The following is a 20,545-nucleotide window of genomic DNA, read 5'->3' on the forward strand; positions in this document are numbered from 1 at the left end:
AGAATAAAGTAATCGTTCCATTTAGGAAATTACGTCTAAAGCCACTGTTTGGAATTTAATAACTTGAATTTTCAAGCTATATTTATTATTTTTAGCTATATGGAATTTAATAATCTGAAAATAAATTAGAATTCCATTAGTTACTTTCGGTTTCTTAGAATACTCAAGATTAGGAATCTTATTCCTGAGATCGGAGTACTTTGCATCTTATACTTACACTGACATATTATATACATATAACCATAAAAATAAGCAATAAATTGCAATCTGATTAGATACTTATTTAATTAATTTTAAGGTTCCTGAAATCGGAGATATGTAAACCTATGGTTTCTAAACCATATTCTTTGTATATGGAATTTAATAACTTGAATTTTCAAGCTATTTAGCTACATATATGGAATTTCATAACTTGAAAATAAATTAGAATTCCATTAGTAACTTTCGGTTTTTTAAAATACTCAAGATTAGGAATATTATTCCTGAGATCGGAGTACTTGTATCTTATACTTACACTATCATATTGTTTATAACCATAAGATTAAGCAATAAATTGCAATCTGATTACTTATTTATTTAATTTTAAGGTTCCTGAAATCGGAAGTATGCAAACCTATGGTTTCTAAACCATATTCTGTATGGAATTTAATAACTTAAATTTTCAAGCTATATGGAATTTAATAACTTGAAAATAAAATAGAGTTCCATTAGTAACTTTCGGTTTCTTAAAATATCAAGATTGGGAATATTACTCCTGAGATCGGAGTACTTGTATCTTATACTTACACTATCATATTGTTTATAACCATAAGATTAAGCAATAAATTGCAATCTGATTACTTATTTATTTAATTTTAAGGTTCCTGAAATCGGAGGTATGCCAACCTATGGATTCTAAACCATATTCTTTTCATATGGAATTTAATAACTTGAAAATAAATTAGAATTCCATTAGTAACTTTCGGTTCATTAAAATATCAAGATTAGGAATCTTATTCCTGAGATCGGAGTACTTTGCATCTTATACTTACACTGACATATTATTTATAACCATAAAAATAAGCAATAAATTGCAATCTGATTACTTATTTATTTAATTTTAAGGTTCCTGAAATCGGAAGTATGCAAACCTATGGTTTCTAAACCATATTCTGTGTATAAGCTAGCAGGGGTTCTACCCAAATTCGATGATAGTCTTATTGAAGATTGTTGAAGAGATCCTTTCCTGATTGAGGTGAGCCATCCAGATTCCAGATTTCTAGAGCGACGCAACGCTGGACTTCTTGTTCCTGTTCATGGTGAGGTATCTCCACCAGGATTTGCGGGTGTCCGCACCTTCGGCGGGTGTCGCTGGGGTGCCACTGGGCGCCATCGACGCGGCATTGGCCACTCGGGATGCGGCGGCCATCGGTTGCTCCGCTGGCGATTCCATGTTGCCCACACCGTCGTCGACGGAGTTCCTCCGACTGGCGGACTTGCCCGATTTACCCGACTTCACCGACTTGACGGACTTGGCCGACTTGGTGGACTTGGCGGTGCGCATGGTGTCCATTGAGATCTGGTTAACATTCGGCATGTTGGCCAAACTGGGCAGCGGGGTGATGCCGCCATTGCGGGTCCGACGCTCCCGACGATTGCCTCCGCCAAAGAGTTTGCTCAGATACGGCATGCACATCTTTAGTTTGGGTAACTTGATGAAGGGGATATTGGATTACTCGTTTCAAATTGCAGGATGCAGGATTCAGGGTTCAGGGGATGCAGGATCGGTTCACTCCGCGACTAACGTTTAATTTTGGGGAATTTTCCCTTCTATTTTTATGTTTGTTCGGAATTTTGGCTACGACTGTTGTTTGGCTGGCATCGAATGTGGAACTAACAGCTTCTCAGAAAGTTAACTCCCTGGTAAATTTCTTCAATGTTTTCAAATATTTGAATCTACACCTGATGAATAAAGAATACATATTCTTGATCAGCAAAAACATCTGAATTTCTGTGGTTATAACAGCAAAACCTTTTACTTAATATTATAAATTAATCTTACAAACAAGAATGATTCAAAAAACCTTTTTTGAAACAAGTTCTTTCGTGATATTACTTTTCACGCTTTAAAGTAAAATCCAGAAGCTAGGTAAAAGATCCTTTCTCGGCATCGGAAAACCCAAACAAACTGATAAATTTGCGTACACCAGATCTAAATTTATCCTCGAATTGGGGAGGATTTGCTGCAAACAGTAGACAGCACTCGAAGTGCAACCAAATGCGACGCTTGGGGCAGGCACATATGTATGTCTTGGGAGTTATTTATAGAACACTATAGGCACTGTGACCCTGCTGCCTACCTCATCCTCCATCCAGACAGAAGAGGCAGAAAACGGAGTCGCAACTTCCCCGGGGGAATCAGTCGAAATTGGACCATGGCCTCGTTCGGAGTTCGCGGAATGGCACAGCCGTTGGGCATCCGCATCTGCTGCTGCCGCATTTGCACCTGCATCAACTTCGGGTTCGTCCTGTCGCGGATCGGACTCCTCAAGCTGATGCAACTCGGCCTGGCCACGCTCTGCGAGGGCCTGCTCATCCGCTACGGAGTGCCGTACGCGGAGTCCATCGGCCAGGCGTTGACCAGCTTCCTGGCCACCACGGGCCACTGCTTCACCACCACTGGGATCCTGCTCCTCTGCTACGCGTTCTCCGACAAATCGTACAACCTTATCCGCCAGTCGCTGTTTGTGAGTCTAATACTATTACTAATCGAAGTCACTTAAGAGTCAAATGAAAAACTAATCTAAATTAAAAGAACAGATACACTAATTTTTTGTTAAAATAAATATTAAAGTTCTAAGGAATTTTCATGCCACTTTTATCAGAAGAACTTTATAAACAAAGATCAAAGATCAAAGAAATTTTAAAGTGATTATCATTTGTTTATAAAACAAAGAAATTCTAAATATTGTTCTAACAAATGTTCATGCCACTTTCATAAGAAGAACTTTATCAACAGTAAAGATTAACGAAATTTTATAGTGATTATCATTTGTTTATGAAACAAAGAAATACCAAATATTGTAGTATTGATGTTATTGGTTTTTATGACTCCAGGAGACGCTGTTCAATGGCCTCGCCAGCTGCATGTACTTCAGCTCAGCGAGTTACATGGGCTTCGCCTGCGTCGTTTGGCTGCATCCACAGTTCCTGGTGCGTCCCGGATTCTGGGCCTATCCGGCCATGACCGCCTGCTATGTGAGTGTTGGAACTTAAACAAAAATAAATATATGTATATAAAAGATATATTACTCTCAGTACATAGGCTACGCGGCGGGCATTTTGCATGCCCTGGATGCCTACTTGGCATTTCGGCACTTTCGAGGAGCACGATAACAATATGTTAAGCCCGGCCAGATAAAAGCTCTATCTCAAGTTGTTTGTGGACACATTTATATAAGTTCTACGTTTAAGGCACCTTTCTTCCGATTGTCTCGAACATTCACAGTAAAAGCGCTAAGTTGTATGTGTATAAATAATAATCTTTAAAATGGACTGGTTTGATTAGCACCAAAAGGAGTGGGAGATCCGGCAATCCAGTGGCCCTCAGGCCATCTTATTGGCCTCTGCTTTGAATTTTCTGCAAGTACATAAGGTTAGCTTGTATTTTATTTCTGGTAGACAAAGTGCTTGGAACCCACTTGAGTTGCTTGAGGGCCTGACTGGTCTCAAAGTCCGCCTTTAGCAAGGCGATGCGCACCCAACGCGGCCTTTCGTGAATCGCCTTATGGATGAGAAACTTCAAGCCGAGCAGCAAGTGCTCGAAGATCACAAACGAAAGATCCGGCACCGAGGGCAGCCAGTGGGAAAAGAAGTCCCTAAATAAACAGGGAGATGCATTCATAAAGCTTAATGAATTACCCAGCAACTCAGGAAAACCCACTTGACATTTGGTTGGAGGAAGAGCAGTCCGCAGTTGCTGAGGAGCGCCATCACCGAAAGCAACTCGAAGGCCAACTGCCAGGCGCCGATGTTCTTGGCCCGCCTCGCAAATGGCCGCTTGAAGATGTTGCACAGCTTCCACATGTCGATGTGCACGGCAAAGACGTTGTTCAGCAAGGCGCCGATGGCGGCAAACGGGGCAACGGCGGCGAAGAGGACCACGAACCCGAACTGGATGCACACCTGCAGGTAATCCTCGTACGTGGAATGGTATTCATCAAGTCCGGACTCGTAGAACGACTGCTCGTAGCGCGGCAGGTCGCTAATGGATCGCAGCTTCTCCTCGGCCACCTCGCGATGCCGGAACTCGGCGTACTTCTGGCGCAAAACGGCCAGCAGCGGGATGCCGATCTCCTGGGCGATGCACAGTAACTGGAAAACGAGCAGCTGCATCATCAGCTGGTACTTCAGCTGGCGCAGATCCTGCAGCACAAAGGCGATGTAGAACTGCGAGAAGAAGTTGTTGACGATCTCGAAGACCATCAGCTTGTTGACCCGATGGCGATCGTACTGCGATCGCGTGCGGTGGTTCTCCAGGTTGGTGAGGAATGTGGCCAGCTTCTCGTACGCCCACGAGAAGATCGCAATCAGCACCGACTGCACGATGACCGGTACGTAGAGCAGCCAGGAGTCCGGTCCGAAATCCGCCAGCACCTCGGCCTCAATTTGAAACTGATAGAGGGCAAACCAGCCGGCGGCCACCACGCAGCCCAGAACGACCGGGTACGAGATGCAGTACATCTGCAGGTACGTGTAGCGCATCGGGTAGTGGAGCGTCATCTTACCGGTGATCGGATCCGGCTTCATCTGGCCCGTGTACGCCGATCGCGGCTTGTCCAGGCTGCTCATCTCGATGGTGCCCCAGCGGTACGAGTAGCCGGCGCACTTGCGCTTCCACAGCTCCAGAAAGATCTGCAATTGAAGTGGTTTAAAGTTCACTAAAGTTAAACTAAGTATTTAAAACTCTTTTTAAAATGATACTTTAAATGTACCTATGCATGTTGTAAGATTTTTAATACATAAAAGCTATTTTTATTATGGCACTTAAAAGTTTCCAACTGAAGAGCACTTAATGGTCCTATATTTAGACCTGTCACATTTAGGATTTATAAACTGCAAGGGCAATTTCCTTTTAATGCGCAAAAGATTACTTTGTCAACGGTTTGATTCACCAAACTAACTCACCGTGGTCCATATCACATAAAAGCTGCAGACCAGCGAGATATTCAGGTCGAAAACAAATTGAAGTATTCCAAAAAGAGAAGGGAAGATCAGAGCCTTTGTGTAGAACTCGATGAAGCCGAAGTAAAGGCCTATGCTAGAACCGAAGTAGTTGCGGATGTCCTCGATGGGCAGCTTGGTGCGTTTCAGGTTCCAATTAAAGCGTTCCAGGTAGAGCTAACAGAAGAGGAATAAGTTAATAAATCGTATTGAATGTTTGATACAGTAACTACTTACGATATCATGCAGGGGAAACATATCCTCGATGTAGCCCTTTTGCACATAAGACTTAATGCCATCCTGGATGACGTCCTTGATCAGGACAGGAATCTCGCAGTAGCGCAGGATCTGGTCTTTGCCCATTCCCGGCAGAAGGAAGTCCGATATGCAGCCGTGGTTGAACTTCTGCATGCTGTTCGTGGTGGTCATCTTCTCCAGTTCGGCAGCATCGGCTAAACGCAGCAATGTATCCACGCTGGCCGACAGGTAGAGGTACTTTTCGGTTTTCCTGAACGAGATAAAATCGTATTAGGAATTGTAGAAGCGTACCAGTTTTACACTTTGTTTAGGAATATTGTTTACAGTACATGTTGTATAAACAATGCATTGCTGGCCCAATTAAAAAGTAGTATTTGTTCGTAAGATTCACTGATGTATCCTATGTATTATGAGGTTAGTTGAAATGTTGTTTTGAGTATAAATTTGTTAGCTGGTTTGGAAAAGGCACTCATAACTCTTTGTTGAATTACATTAATCGTGTTTACTTTTGTTGATCTATAAACATTGCATTCTTGATTATATAAAGATGCTGTTGTTTCGCTTGATGGATAATGACTCAATGTTCTTGGTTGATTTACACGCTTCCATATTCTGATATACAGTTGGGGATTATCGTATTAGCCTTTTTATGTTATATAAGTTATTTTAACAGTTTTTTAGTTCGCAAACTTTGTCCTAATAATAACCTCCATTTTTTAAAATGTATTGGTAAATAAATCATCATTTTTATGGGTTAAGTTTTGTTAACACCTTTTCTATTTCAAGGCCACGTTAATTCCGGCTTACCCAACAATCTCCAGGGTGGTCTGGATGCCAAACTCCTGGATGATCTTCTCGACATCCTGGCAGTGTCGCAGTTTGGCCTTCTCCGTAAAGATTATGACGATATGCGTCTGAATGGAAGCAGTGGTAAGAGTTTAAGTTAACAAAAAACCTTCACAATTGCACTAACCTTTTCAAAGGGTTCCGAATCAGGGCCTAGGCCATCCACTCCCTCGCCAGATTCCAAGGTCCGCTGGCGCTGCAGTGCCTCCAATTTCAGGCTGCGCTGCCGGCGGAACAACTGGTTTTCAATAATGTTCCGCGTACGTGGTCCTGGACCTAGAAAATTTATTCGTTCGCTTAGCGTAGCTCTATTAATTCCGGGGTTCCTTGCTGTTTTTTGGCAACCATTCCCCAAGCATTATGCACTCACTCTTGGCATCTTCGGACATCGTTTACGGGTGACGGCTGATGACGAGTGGCGTCGCTGAACTAATAACAAAATATAACAATCACATCCACATTGAATCCGCCGACTAGAATACATATATGTATCGCAGAATTTCTCTTTCGGCATATACTCATATGTCTGCCATCTTGCTCGCTCTAACAGTGTGCGTTTGCTTGTTAATTGCGTGTATTTTGGCCTGTGCCAATGCCAAAATACTGAATTTTTAATAATAATGCCAAAATATTTTCGCTTTAGCGGTTCTTGCCGGTTCAAAGTGCTTTGTTGTTGTCCGAGCTTCGTGGCGCGTGACGTCATCGCCGCCATGTTATCGAATCGGTTTGTTTCGTACGCAGCAACAACAAAAATAAAATCGTTAAAGTCTTAATTGATTTAGTTTTAATTAGTTTAAATTAGCAACAAATTCCCCTTGCCCGCCAATTGGGCAATGCAGTACATCAATCATTTATCGATTACAGTGTGCAACTCTGCCAGCAATGCGCGATTGTTGCACACAGTGACCGCAAGTCACGGTAAACAATAATTTTAAATTACGACCAACTAATAAAGTTTTTGTTGGGTCTTCTATACAATTTATTCTAAATATACAATATTCATCGCACTTAATGACATTTACAGAAAATATTGATTATTTTCGTAATTTCTTCTGCCACAACAAAGCCAAACAAAATTTTGTTTGGGAGTTATTGGATCACAGCACCAGTTTTCAGGTGATCTGGCAACGCCCACCGACAGTAGGCCTATTCCAGATGGCAACCCTCCAGTCAGCTGTTTCTTTTGCCGCCGCGCTCTCCCTGAAACGTTGTGATGCAATTTTGTTGTTTTCAGGCCTAAAAGTGAAAGTTTCCACTGATAAGCAGCCACAGATTGCAGCTGCGCCCACTTTACGATCACTGGATTTCCCGATCCGTGTCAGCCAATTGTTTCGCCCACCAGGAGCAATCGAGTCACTCAGAACTCGCTCCTCATTCCAAAGGGCGGCCGCACATGGAGCGCAGGGTCAAAGCCGCGCCAGAATCCCAAAAAGAGATAGCGCCAGTCGATGAGCGGGCATCGCAAAGTGGGCGCTGAGGTCTAACCTCAAAGCACGAGCACAATCAACAAAGAGATTTCGATTCCCATTCCCCGGATTCCCAGGATCCAGAAAGGAGCTACCATCTTCGCAGGATGCAGCGCCTCATGCCGGCGACCTGGACAAGCGGTGGCAGCCTTCTGCCCTTCCGCGTCTCCACCACCACAAAGGTGTGTTCCTAAGTTCAGTCTTATATATCAAAACTATGAAAAGGATCACCAGAATACACAGCGGTAAACTATACTAAAACGCTGTCGTATTAGAATTCCAAAGTTAAGAGTCCTAGGATGAAGTTTTATATAGATAACCAATGGGATAAATTACTTATTAACTTTCCATTTTCAATCCTCGTCAGGTTGTTCTTTTCTCGCTGACGGCTGGAGTGGCTCTGATGAGCGTTCTTTCCCGCTTCCTGCGACGCCGCAAGCCACCGCGTCCGCCTCGCCGGGCGAGGAAGTACACAGGTCGCAGGAATCGCAACAGCATGCGCAGTCCCAATGACCTAATCTCGATAGCTGGATCGAAGGCCTCGGCGAGATCGGGCAGTCCCGTGGGCTCCACCCTGGCCTATTCGGACCGCCTGTCGATGGCCTCCGGTTCGATTGGCGTTGGAGCAATGAGCGTACAAAATGCCGGTGCCAGCGGTTCGATGGTCACCCAACTGACCGCCCAACAACTGGGTATGATGGGCATGGAAGCGCTGGACACGGTGATTAACTTCTGGGAGGATGCCCTGGCGGCCCACTATTCACCTGGCGGACTACCCGCTCTGTTGACCACGGCGGAGGACTCGGAGTTCTGCCGCGAGATTCAGAATCTGCTGGAGATGGCCTACACGCTGCAGGAGCAGAGCGAACTGCTCTTCCTCGACCAGCGATCGGTGCTGTTCCGCGAGGAGCATTCCATTGACGAGGCCGAGGAGGATGCCGGCGAGATGGACGACGATCGTCGGTCGCGAAAATCGGGCAGCGTTCTGAGTAGAGCCGGTTCCGATCCGAACTTTGATTCCGCCGAGAGTTTCGCCTCCGCTCTGGACCAGGTGGCGGATCTGCGGGAGTTCGACGGCTTTATCGAGACCTCGTACGAGGAGTATCCGTTGTTCCAGACCGCACTGAAGCACCACGACGAGTACACGGTGCCGTGCCGCACCATTCGGGCGGAGCTGATGCACTGCAGCACGGACACTGAATACTTGGCCAAGCTGCACTGCGTTCGGTTGGCCTTTCAGTTCCTGTTCAAGGATCCGGCGGTGGGCCAGTGGATCTGCGATTCCGGCCGGCAAATCCTCACCGATCTGCTCTGTCTGGGCGATAAGGACACGAAGGAGTTCCTCGTCGGCTACGAGGACATGGTTAACTATCTGCACGACAGCAGCAATTGGCCGTGCATTCAAATGGAGCTGGAGCAGCGCAACGTAAAGGCGATGACGTTCTACGACATCTGCCTGGACTTTATCATCCTGGATTCGTTCAAGGACTTGGATGCTCCGCCTGCCAGCGTCACTGCGGTGGTCCAGAATCGCTGGCTGTCCAACGGATTTAAGGAGACGGTACGTAAAGTTTTAAACAGTTTGCAATGGCATTTTGGTTTACCCATTTAATGCTTCCTTTTGTAGGCTCTTACCACGGCCGTTTGGTCGGTGCTAAAGGCAAAGAAGCGAATGCTTAAGTTCCCCAACGGGTTCATGTCGCACTTCTACGTGATATCCGAACAGATATCGCCGCTGATGGCCTGGGGCTTCTTCGGGCCCAACGAGAACCTGCGCGACATCTGCCACTACTTTCGGGAGCAGCTGCTCGCCTTCCTGGGCGACATCTTCAGCTTCCAGAAGAGCCGCTTCACCACCATCGAGGAGTTCTCGCAGGACGTGCTGCAGCACATGCAGACGCGCGTCAACAACATTGGCGTGAAGTTTAGCCAGTAGTTGGTTTTCATTCACTCTCGCCTTCTTATTATACTTCTTGGACTCCGTTTTACTTTTCCTTACAAACCAAACCGTTTGATTCGGTAGATTCCCTAAGAAACAATGCTCCACAAGTTGACTAATTTTAAAGCCTCATTGATTCAGCCACACACGACACCAAATCCACGCATCGTCATTGTATGATTAAGCTGCATTTAAGTCGCCAAAACATTTGTAAAATAAAACTGTTTACCGCCCGAACCGAGCGCAAATCCAGCTGCGAAGCCTCCAATTCCATGGGGGAGGAGGTGGGCCAAAAGGTAACCGACACGTCGCATACCCTGTTACTATAAAGTTCAGTGATGTTTCACAGCTGACATAACAACGCACAAAAGCAGGTACTTAAGTCAAGATCAAAACTTGAATTTGTTACTTTGTAGTTACTAAGAAAACGAAAAGCAATTCCCCGTTTTATTAAAAACTTTGCTGAATTATGTAAAACTTGTATTTGTTGAACGATTCGAGAATTATATAATTATAATATTATAAATAGCTTTATCCGAATGGTTAATTAATATTTTTGTGAAACGAACAAAGTGAATTATTAAAGACAACTAAATAAGCAGTAAAAGATATGATAGTCCGGTTTTCTGTCATTGTTGAATTATTTGACGTTCCTTTAAGTTACGAATCCCGAATTTGAAACGGCAACCCAAGTAGAAATGAGTTTTGTAAACTTTCCCTAAATATATTGATCAGATCATGGTAACTGAAAGTGCAGTACTGAGTGACTTTGGTTGCATATAGGGTATCAGTATCAGTGGAGAGGTTGGAAGCGAACGGATAAACTCCATCGGGCGGCAGTCTTTCCCGACGACTCTTTTGAGCAAGATGTGCAGGGGTTTGAGCATGTGCTGTGGCATCCTATCACTCGCCGCCTTCGTAAGTGCCTGCCCAGCTTCTGATCCCATCTCACATTCTTTATCCCACACCAGATCTCCTGCTTTGTGACCCTTCACATGCTCAACAAGATCATTCACATCCAGCTGGAGGCCGCCGTTCAGGTGAGCCTCAAAATGGAAGCGGACGAAGTCAGCGGAGCTCGCTGTCACAAAACCGTGATAGTGGACAATCTGGATGCACCGCATCTTAGCTGGCTGGAGCTGTTCTACGCCCGGTGGACAGTGGTTTTCACGCTGCTCTACTCCTTCGCGGCCATGCTGCTCATCCGGGCCAAGTATTTGAACAACGTGGACATCAACATGACCACCTCCAATGCGGTAAGGTGAACATCCAAACAAATATATACGCTATTCCTAATAAACTACTCCTGTTGAAATCAGATGATACTGATGGGTTCCTTGCTGTCGGCGGTGCTGCTGGTGGTCACGGTGGTCCTCGATCAGCGGGAGCCATTCGTGGATCTGTGGTGCAACCACTTCATTGTGTACCACTTCTACTTCATCGCCTTCACCACCGCAATGTCGGTGGTTTTCTTTTTGGCCCACTCCTGCCAGGATTTGCTTAACCTGCCGCACTTGCATCCAGATCGTGGCATGCGTTTCTGAATGGCATTCATTTAAAACATCAAGATAAGGATTTGAAAAATATATGCGACAAGAATACAACTTCCTAAGATAATTAGTGAATTGTTTTAATGATAATTCATTGGTACAAACCATTACGAATATGATAATGGTGTTGTGAGTTCGATCCCATTGCATATAACTAACTGAAATTAGAATTAAACTCCTTTATTAAATTCCCCATAAGTGACGCCTAAAATTGGAGCTGTAACCTTATCATTGAAAAATGCGCTTGCGTTTTATGTAATTTGATTTTATTCAAACAATTTGCTTTCATTTGGTTGGTTGTTTGTTTTCTTATTTTTTGTTTGTTTGTTTGTCGTATATTTGAGTGTTGACTGCAGTTCAGGAAAGGCATTTTCACGTTCCTCGAATTTTGCTTTTGCTTATTTCGCGTTTGATTTCGAAACTAGGGGCTAAACGTTAAACTAAATACATCGAATGAGTTTGTTGTTGTCGTTCGTGTTTGTGTGTGGCCGCCATTTGTTTAATTATTAATAACCGACCGTTTTTCTCGCAATCGCCATTCGAAAACGCCACTTCTGGAGGCCCAAAAGCGGACGTTTCCAAAAGTCCTGATTCCGAAAACAAGCGAGGTCAATATAATTTATTGCTTAAGATGTGAAGATGCGGCAAACATTCTCAAAACCACGGATTACCTTCCTCCCTCTCACTTCTCACTTTTCTCTATATATATAATATATATATATGTATATATATAGTTATATATATGTATACATATCCTTTGTGTATAAATTTAACTTGAAGTTTTTGTTTTCGCTTGCAACTTATGAACTTACGAACTAGTTTCAGGGATTAGGGGGGAACTATAAATCTTAGTGGGTATAAGTTAGCCAGTTAGTTGGTAATTGATTTATCATACGGTAGTTCTAATTACTCCAATTCTCCTCGCCTTAACATAGACTTTCTTTCTTTCATTTGTTTGTAGACTCGCCCTCCGAATTAACCATCGATATCTGGCGGATTTGGGGGCTAGCACGTTTTGGTAAGGTAATTTCATCTTGCTTTTCGTACTGGAGGATGCGGCACCTTTAAGGTCCGATCTGGCCTGACTCCTGACTCCTGACTCGATCTCCGCTAGCGAAAACTCCTCATCTCTTCTCTTCTCATCACTTAGGATCTAATAAATAAATGTTTCTTGGTTTTGTTTTCCATGTGTTTTTGTGTGTGGTTTGGGTTTTTGTCGTTTAGAATTCTTGTTTTTTTTTTGTTTGTTTCTCTGGTTTCAAATAAATGTTTATTCATTCCGTTTGTTCTCTGCTTAATGCAAAGCTTACTCGCCATCATCATCTATCAGTTATTTATTTATTATGTTTGTATATAATTAATTGTTGGTATAATGCAGTCTTTACGGCAAAACAAAAACAGAAGAATTATGCTATTTGATTTCTCAATTTGTTTTTCTTAGTTATCATCATCGATACATGCATCATTTCATTGTTCTCATTAAATACATAATAATCAAAAATATATCTGTATTCTATGTTAATATTTAGTTTTGCTTTTTTAAAGTTCATGAAACCAAATACACTTATTTAGGCCTTTCGATCGATCATCTGTCTGTCTGTCTGTTGGTTGTTGGTTGGTTGTTCTCGTTTTTTTTTAACAAAAAGTAAAGTGTGAAGTACAAGGTTCATATAATTGAAGCAATTTACACTCGTTCGTTTTAAATAAATTACTTCGCATTTAAATGGTTATGCGTTTGCATTTGCATTTGCTTTTGCTTTTGTTTTTCTTTTCGAAGGCAGTTAGACGTGAAGACATTACTCTATTGTTGGTTTCTTGCTTTCGTTTGTTTGTGATTTGTTAACAACTATTTTATGTACATTTCGATTACATTTAGTTTCTCTTTAGGTTCTTTTAGATTTTTAGATTGCTATATGCATTTTGGCTTAACATTTAGTATTCCGTTTCTCAACTAACTTACACCTAGGGCTTAGTGGCTAGTTAATTTTGCAATTGTAACACGTTCGGGTCTACATTCGACCTATCCACATTCGCATACACAAAAAATACATTTCGGCTCCGATCTGTTCAATATCCATCTTCTATCTTTCTCTTACTCTTTCCCTATACCTAAACCTATCTCTTTCCCTTCCGCGCTAGTTATTTGTTCCCTAAAGGCATTTCCATTTCTCGATTTTGTTTACATGCAAATCAAAATTAAATATGTTTTAGAAGTACATGCTGTGTTTTAAAAGAAAGTCGTTGATATTTCCCACTTACATATTCCCCTTTTATAATTTCATTTCATTTTTTTTTTTCTTTTGTTTAGCTATTTTGATTATGCATAAGTTGAACGATATGAAAGTTGGATTTATGTTTAGCACAAAAAGAAATTGTAAGTTAATGTACGAATGAGGCAATTCACGTTCGAATGGAAAACGTCAATTTTGTCTTGGGTTTATGTACAAGTGCGTTCTGTTTTCTGGTTTTCTGGAAGTACTATTTCAATGATTGTACAATTGGCTATCGTATCTCTTTTCCTATTTGCGGGTGAAGGCACGCCAAAACATCTAGACAGTTTATTTTTTATGTTTAACGTGAGTATTTGTTTCGTATTTTGTTTTTCGTTTTTACATACATTATTTCCATTCCATTTTTACCCCTTTTTTACAACGAAAACATTCTATTATTGCTTATGATTCGCTTGTTTGTTTGTTTGTTGCTTTGTTTTTGGATGCCTTAATATTATGTATATGTATACGTATGCTTTTGTTAATGTGTGTGTGTGTGAGTGTGTTTGTGTATGCGTATGCTTCGTTAAGTTTCAACTAAATTATGTTTTTACTTTCTGATTTTAACAACACAGGAACAAGTTTGTAAATCTACACTTAAGATGCTTCCTTTTTTCTTTTCGTTCTTTAAGTTAATGCGAATTGTAAAAAAAAAGAACATTACTATATACGAATAGATAGATATATTAGGTATGATAATAGTCCGGGGTACGCATAAGCCTAGCTCATCGAACCGAATATTCTCAGCTGGACAAGATTATATGCGCAACCCGAAAACTACTAGCTTAAATTAAAACATATTTACTTGCTGTATTTGTTAGATTTGTTATTATTGGTTTACAGGTGACCAGACATTGGTGTTTGTGGTTTATTATAATAATATTATAATCGTATTCAAATATGTTTTTTCTTTTGTTTTGTTTTGTTTTGTTTTCCTATACACGGAGGCGCTTATAGCATCTAAAACTTAGAGCAAAAACAAAAAAAAATATGGTGTGAAAATACATGAAGTTAATCAGTTGTTGTTCATCAGTTAATTAATTAGTGTAATTATCCTACGTTTTTCTCTGGTCTCTTCATCATCATCTTCTTCTTCTTCTTCTTCCTCTTCTTCGTGTGTCTGCTTGAGAATTTTGGTTTGCTTCGGAAGAACTTGGCTTGAATTTGAGGGCTCAAACCAAAATAGGAAAGCATGCGATCGGAACTTCTTCCGAATGATAAGTTGTGTGTGGATCAAGATCCTATGCGATCGATCCACTTAGGTCTACAGTACAGTATTTGTTAAGGCGGCGGTCTTGCTCATGTAAATTAGCTATTTAAACCAATCAAAAAAAAAAACATATATATAACTCAAAGTAATCCAAAGGTGTCGGGTTTCATATATGTACGTAAAACGCTGGCGTACGTATTCATCAAAACGCGCATCTTGCTGTCGTTGTTAGGTCTACACTTAAGGTTACGTTGTGGTAAGCTCTCTGTTTACCATCTGGATGTTGTTGAGGTTTGCTGGGATCCTTCGGGTTTGAAAAATCGGCTACACGCTATCCGCTGCTTGCTAGTTTGTTTGTGGTGTGTGCTTTCTTAAGTTATAAGGTCGTTTAAACGTAAATCTGTAAGGTAAGAAAGATTAGATACAACATGCAATAGATTGATTTCAATTTCGTACCTTATAAGTTAAATATTTGGCTCTTGGTTTTGTTGTTGCTGCTGCTTTTGTTTTTTGTTTTGTTGGTGTTGCTTGCTGGAAATATATGTTTCGCTTTGGATTCAAATGATTGGATTTCTTGTGGTTGTTCCTATTTTTTTGTTTTTGCTCCAGCGTCCGTATTTTCCTCGAGTTCGTTTAAATGCGTCGAACACAAACAAATGTGTGTGTGTGTGTGATGAAAAATGGCTTATACAAAAGACCAACAACGAATTCGGAAAAAGAAAAACCTCCGTCTATCTGCATTCGTGTATGAGTGGCGGGTGTTTTGTTTGGTTTTCGTTTCAGTTATCGTGTTTCCATCAGTGTATTTTGAAGTTGTTTATGTTTTGGCATGGGCAGCGCGCTGGCTCTCAATACTGCAGGTCCATCTCGTTGCTCTCCTCCTCCTCGATCAGGTCGTCCACCTGGAAATCGCTCGGCGAGAAGCTGGTGGTCTGGCGCATCTTCTTCTGCTGCTGCTGCTGCTGCATCAGCTGCAGTCGCTTCTGCAGCATCTGTTGCTGCTGCAGTTGCAGATCGTGCAGGTAGCCACTGCCGGCGGTGGGCGCAATCCGGCTGCCCGGCTTGATCACCATGCCGCCCGTTGTTGTTGGCGCCTTGGCGACGACGCCACGCATCCGAGCATTGGCCAGGGCTGCCGTCTTGAGTGGATTCCGCAGCTGTGTCGCCTGGGACTGGGATTGCGATGACCCAACATTCGAGGAGGAGGCGGCTGAGGTTGAAGCTGATGCTAAAACTGAAGCTGATGACGATGACGATGACGATGCAGCGTTGTTGTTGAGGGTGCCCGTGGTGCCGGGATCGTTGTAGCGCGGCCGCTTGTTCTGCAGCTTGGTGGCCCAGCATTCGGTGGCCCGGCGTCGGGCATTGGCACAGATATTATCCGCCGTCGAGGAGCTGGAGCCAGCTGCCGCGGCCTTTGACGTGGAAGCGCTGGTGTTCACCACCTTGTCCCCCTGGAAGGGTATGTGGCGGCGCTCCTCCTGCGTCAGCTGCATCATCTGATGGTAGTTCTCCATCTGCTTCAGGCGCTGCATGCTGTCAATCTTGCTCGTCATGATGCCCGACGTGGCCGGGGTGGTGTTGTCACCCGGCGCTGGCTTCGTGTGCGCCGCCGTTGTGTTCACAAAGATGTTGTCCTGGGCCGCCGCCTTGCTCTCGGAGACGACCAGCTTCTCCAGCTCGTTGGGATCGGCCTGTAGGCGTTGCTTTTGTCGCAGGTGCTGCAGCTCCTCGGGCGAACGCTGCTTGCGGAATTCAAAGACGAGCGGGAAGATGTGCTGGATCGCGGACTCCACATTACTAACGCTGGCCGCTAAACGCAATAAAAGGCATTTAGAGAACGTCCACTGATCAGCAAGCAAGCAGACAACTCACCCGTGACGGTCACGCTGCCGGTGGAGAAGATCTTGAGGGTGGCCTTTGGTTCGGGTTCGCGCATCTTGTAGGTAACACCCGGATGCAGCTCCGGTTCGTAGCTGGCGTTGTCGCGATGCCGCTCCGAGAAGTTGACGATCTTGATGGCCCACGGCATGCTGCAGGTGCCCAGTACGTTCACAATGCGGAAGTTAAGGAAGCGCGTCGGGAAACCCAGTTTGCCCAGGCATCTGGCATAGCGACGAGCCGCCACTTTGGCCTGAAAGCAATACAGATTATTGAATGAAATCAAAAAGAAGAGAGGGGAGGAAGAGAGTTCAAGCCGTACCATTGCCTCTGAGGTGGCACCCGTGCAGGTGATCCTGCCCGACGACCAGATGGAGGCCGTGGTATACGGATGGCGCAGCTTCATGGTCACCATTCCGTTCTCGCGTCGATACTCCACGTTCGAGCCCTTCAGCGCGATGTCGCGCAGCTTCAGATGGCAGCCGACGCTGAACGAGCAGACAACGTTGTTGATCACAATGTCCAGCTCGGGCTCGTCCTCGTTGTTGCTCCCGCTCTCGTTGACCGCATTGTTGGCGGCGGTCAGCAGGGCCAGAGGCTTCTCCTGCGACTGCTCACCACTGGGCTTGCCCGCCGCTTGGCTGCTATCCCCATCCTCGTTCACGTTCTCATCATCCTCATCGTCCTCGTCCAACGAGATCACAGTCGATTGGTCGCGCTGCATGTCCTCCACCAGCTCCTCCTGTTCCTCCGCCAGCAGCTCCGTTTTGGTCGTCAGGCCGATCAGGCTGTTGCCATTGGTGGTGGCTGCTAGGCTGCCCTTCTCGCTGCTGGCAGTTGTGGTGGTGGTGGTGATGGGGGGTTGTGCTGCTGCTGTTGCTGGTGAAGAACAATCCCTTGTTGCAGTTGGCCAGCACAATGGTATCGCCATTGGCCAGTTTACGCTGCACACTGGGTCCACCGGCCGTTTGTACTTTACTGAATTGCGAAAAATAGCGCACCGTGCCGGCGGCGGTGGACGTGCCCGATGAGCTGCCGACCACCGAGCCGCCAATCTTTCCAGTGGCCACCACGCCGGCCACACCGGCCGACGCCTGGCGATTGGCCATGAATGTTGAGGAGGGCGTTAGGTAGACGCGGGGCGCATTGGCCAGCACCGCCGAGGAGACGACGCCGCCGGTTGCAACGCCACCCACTCCCGATCCGCTGCTGGCCGCCTTAAGGCCGCCGTTCAAGTTGGCCACCGGTATGCTGACCATTTCGTTTTGCATCGGCTTGCGATTCTCACTCTCACTCTCCGTTTGTTCCCTCTGCTCCTGCTGCTCTTGCCTGAGCTCCTGCTCCTTCTTCAGGTCGAGCAGGAATTGTTCGCGTTGCACTTGCAACTTGTGAAGATAGTGCAGCCTAATGCTCCGCAGTACACGATCGATCTCCAGTTGCCTCTTTTTCTCCTTCGCTTTGCGGCGCAAGCGGCGCTGTTCCCTTTTCTTCTGCGATAGCTTCTCCTGTTGGATCTTCTGCAGTAGCTCCTGTTGGTTCTGTTGGTTCTGTTGCTCCTGTTCTTGCTGCTTCTGCTGCTCAGTCTGTTGGGCGTTTAGTCGACAGCGCTCAAGCTCTTTCACTTTCCTAAAGACGCCGTTCAATTCCTTCTTGGTTGATCGGTACTTTGAAAACAAGACCTCAACTTGACGATTCAGGCTTATAGGGGAGGCATGCGACCACCGCTCAGCGGCTTCAGGTCCCAACAGTCTGGTAATAATTGCAAGTGCTAGCTTGGGATTTTCCACTATCACTGCTTCAATGCCTTTTTCGTAGGAGTCACCAAAGTCAAGCAAATCAAGAAGTGGCGTTTGTTCCAATTTAGCGAACGATTCGGATGAATCTAAAATCGTATCGCTTTGGTTATCATCTGATTCGGATACTGATCCTGCTTCTGATCCTGCTTCTGATCCTGATTCTGATTCTTCCTTTTCGTCCTTAGGACTTTCGGGTGCCTTGGGGGAGTCTCCTTCAGAATCAAAAGGATTTGAACGATGGTAATCGGAGGAATGAAAGCCAGAAGAATTTGCAGATTCAGCAACTGATGAATCGTTCTGTTTTCGCTCTCTTTCACGATCTTCGAGTGCCTTTTTGTTTTGGTTAGGAGCTGCTGCTTCTGAATCGCTTTCTTCAGAACCAGAGGAACTGGAACTAGGATGCGAGCAATAACAACCGGAACCAGACGAACTAGATCCAGAAGAATCGTCGGATTTGTGGCCACTCTCGGAATCGGACTCTGAAGAAGAAGAATTGCGCCTTTGGCGTTTGTTTTGGATTGGTGGCGTGCACTCCTCGCTCTTTGGTTTCTCGCGTTTCCTTTCTTCTTTTAGTGGGGTAGGCTCTTTTGGTACTGCCACATAACTAGCTACGGCATGAAGTTGATTAAAAATGAACCAAGCTGGCTTAGGTGCACAGAGTCTAGGATATTTGCGAATCGCTGATCTGCAGATTGTTTCGGATCCCGTGCGTCTATTCCTGTCTATCTGAGCGGTTCGCGATACGTTATTGTTTAGATATTGATCTCTTGGTTCCACTGAGTCTTCGTTGTTTTCAGCTAGCTCGACTTCGTCACGGCTGCTAACTTCGGAGCACTCGTCTTCTTCGTTCTGGTTATTGAAGAAATCTCCAATTTGTTCGGACTCTAGTTGTGGGCTTCCTGGCTCCGAATCGTTTGATGCCGGAGAGTTTTGTTGGTCTTGGGTAAGTGAGGTCTCGGAACTCCCCTCGAATAGCTCCTCTTCGTCACTGCTTGTTAGTTCGCCCTGTTTTAGTCCCCAAAAATCTGTATAAGGCTCCTCGGTCTCTGATCCTTCGGAATCGGCGTCATATATCTCGGCTTCGTCACTGGTTTGTGTTTCGGATTCTGTACCTTCCGATTTTGGTCCCACCGATGAAGACAAGACTTGTGTCCGCTGTTCGTCTCCTGAATTTTCTTTAAAAATTGTTTTTTCGTCAATTTTCTTAAGCTTAATAGTATAAGTATAACAAATTTCTCACCTTCAGACTCCTTATGAAGATTTGCTTCTTTAAAATGGTTAACTTCTTCTGAAAGGGTAACTTCTTCAGATTGTTCAACTTCTTCAGGAAGTTTTAGTTCCTCATGTTGGATAACTTCTGCAGAGAGGATATCTTCCTCAAGTTGAGCAACCTCTTCAGGTAGGTTGACTTTTACAGGGAGGTTATCTTGTTCAGGTCGGTTAACCTCTTCAGATCGGCTAACTTCTTCGGGAAGGTTTTCTTTTTTAGGACGAATAACTTCCTTAGAGAGATTTACTTCTTCAGGATCATTAACCTCTTTAGATTGGTCAACTTCTTCAGGTAGGTTAACTTCTTCGGATCGGTGTACTTTATTCAATTGGTTAACTTCTTCAGAGAGGTCTTCTTTAGATTGGTTTATTTTTTCAGGTTGGTTGTCTTCTTCTTTAGATTGGTAAAATTCATCAAAATTTGGTTCACTTTACAGGGTTTTTAGGAAGATGGCGATTAATTACAATGCAGTGTTTGTTGCTGAGAGTTTGTGTTCGCATCTGTCAGTGAGTGTGTACTAAGTATTGTGTACGGTCTTTTGAAATTGCTGTATATAAGGTCTGTACCTACTTACTGACTGCCCATGTTATGTTTTCAATATTATATCTTGTTCTTTTCAAGGGTTGTAGCTTCGTCTCTTTTTCAAACGTCTTTTCTTATTATTAGGTTGTTTTTTGTTTTAGTTGTATATAAGGCTAAAAGTGATTTATGCTTGGTGTTCTTTCACAAATTCTTTACTTAGTTTGTGTTGTATGTGTGTGTGTGTGTGTTTGCTCTTAAGGCCAAAAATACTTCTTCTGTTTTGAATTATAATTAAAATTAGTGTTTGCAGTGTTGTTGTGAGTTCCCTAATGCTA

The 20,545-nt window shown here is 44.1% G+C and overlaps 7 protein-coding genes across 9 annotated transcripts; 3 read left to right on the top strand and 4 right to left on the bottom strand.

Annotated features, from left to right (window-relative positions):
• Positions 1 to 1,070: 1,070 nt before the first annotated feature.
• On the bottom strand, positions 1,071 to 1,885 carry LOC108097908. The gene has a single exon (XM_017200444.1). The coding sequence runs from the start codon at positions 1,673 to 1,675 to the stop codon at positions 1,259 to 1,261; it is 417 nt and encodes a 138-aa protein (XP_017055933.1). The 5' UTR covers positions 1,676 to 1,885; the 3' UTR covers positions 1,071 to 1,258.
• Positions 1,886 to 2,374: 489 nt separating this feature from the next.
• Positions 2,375 to 3,515, top strand: LOC108098126 (protein singles bar). The gene is made up of 3 exons (XM_017200847.2): positions 2,375 to 2,726; positions 3,097 to 3,237; positions 3,298 to 3,515. Exons 1-3 carry the CDS (start codon positions 2,415 to 2,417, stop codon positions 3,373 to 3,375), a joined length of 531 nt encoding a protein of 176 aa, XP_017056336.1. The 5' UTR covers positions 2,375 to 2,414; the 3' UTR covers positions 3,376 to 3,515.
• On the bottom strand, positions 3,411 to 7,099 carry LOC108098125 (anoctamin-10). Its single transcript, XM_017200846.2, has 8 exons — positions 6,677 to 7,099; positions 6,434 to 6,582; positions 6,268 to 6,374; positions 5,440 to 5,710; positions 5,167 to 5,379; positions 3,923 to 4,893; positions 3,681 to 3,857; positions 3,411 to 3,619 (listed from the first exon to the last, which is right to left on the bottom strand). Exons 1-8 carry the CDS (start codon positions 6,693 to 6,695, stop codon positions 3,586 to 3,588), a joined length of 1,941 nt encoding a protein of 646 aa, XP_017056335.1. The 5' UTR covers positions 6,696 to 7,099; the 3' UTR covers positions 3,411 to 3,585.
• A 374-nt stretch (positions 7,100 to 7,473) lies between these two features.
• LOC108097945 (mitoguardin) lies at positions 7,474 to 10,320 on the top strand. The gene is made up of 3 exons (XM_017200537.2): positions 7,474 to 7,954; positions 8,140 to 9,333; positions 9,400 to 10,320. Exons 1-3 carry the CDS (start codon positions 7,880 to 7,882, stop codon positions 9,706 to 9,708), a joined length of 1,578 nt encoding a protein of 525 aa, XP_017056026.1. The 5' UTR covers positions 7,474 to 7,879; the 3' UTR covers positions 9,709 to 10,320.
• Positions 10,008 to 13,633, top strand: LOC108097946. 3 transcript variants are annotated; one of them, XM_017200538.2, is made up of 4 exons: positions 10,008 to 10,085; positions 10,495 to 10,629; positions 10,683 to 10,967; positions 11,031 to 13,633. In XM_017200538.2, the coding sequence occupies exons 2-4, from the start codon at positions 10,579 to 10,581 to the stop codon at positions 11,253 to 11,255; spliced, it is 561 nt and encodes a 186-aa protein (XP_017056027.1). In that variant the 5' UTR covers positions 10,008 to 10,085; positions 10,495 to 10,578; the 3' UTR covers positions 11,256 to 13,633. The 3 variants fall into 3 exon arrangements, with proteins under 3 accessions (XP_017056027.1, XP_017056028.1, XP_017056029.1); XM_017200539.2 differs by lacking the exon at positions 10,495 to 10,629 and having other exon boundaries at positions 10,018 to 10,085; XM_017200540.2 differs by lacking the exon at positions 10,008 to 10,085 and having other exon boundaries at positions 10,617 to 10,633.
• A 703-nt stretch (positions 13,634 to 14,336) lies between these two features.
• Positions 14,337 to 20,111, bottom strand: LOC108097942. The gene is given in 6 exon segments (XM_017200533.2): positions 14,337 to 15,141; positions 15,198 to 16,554; positions 16,617 to 16,875; positions 16,945 to 17,466; positions 17,468 to 19,593; positions 19,659 to 20,111. Coding segments are annotated over 4 exon segments (2,172 nt in total). The 5' UTR covers positions 17,894 to 19,593; positions 19,659 to 20,111; the 3' UTR covers positions 14,337 to 15,141; positions 15,198 to 15,589.
• Positions 17,913 to 20,273, bottom strand: LOC108097878 (serine-rich adhesin for platelets-like). Its single transcript, XM_043209569.1, has 4 exons — positions 20,263 to 20,273; positions 19,659 to 20,116; positions 18,046 to 19,593; positions 17,913 to 17,968 (listed from the first exon to the last, which is right to left on the bottom strand). The coding sequence occupies exons 1-4, from the start codon at positions 20,271 to 20,273 to the stop codon at positions 17,913 to 17,915; spliced, it is 2,073 nt and encodes a 690-aa protein (XP_043065504.1).
• Positions 20,274 to 20,545: the final 272 nt, after the last annotated feature.

The sequence above is a fragment of the Drosophila ficusphila genome, unplaced genomic scaffold (assembly GCF_018152265.1).
Source record: "Drosophila ficusphila isolate 14025-0441.05 unplaced genomic scaffold, ASM1815226v1 contig_197, whole genome shotgun sequence".
NCBI classification, from domain to species: Eukaryota; Metazoa; Arthropoda; class Insecta; order Diptera; family Drosophilidae; genus Drosophila; species Drosophila ficusphila.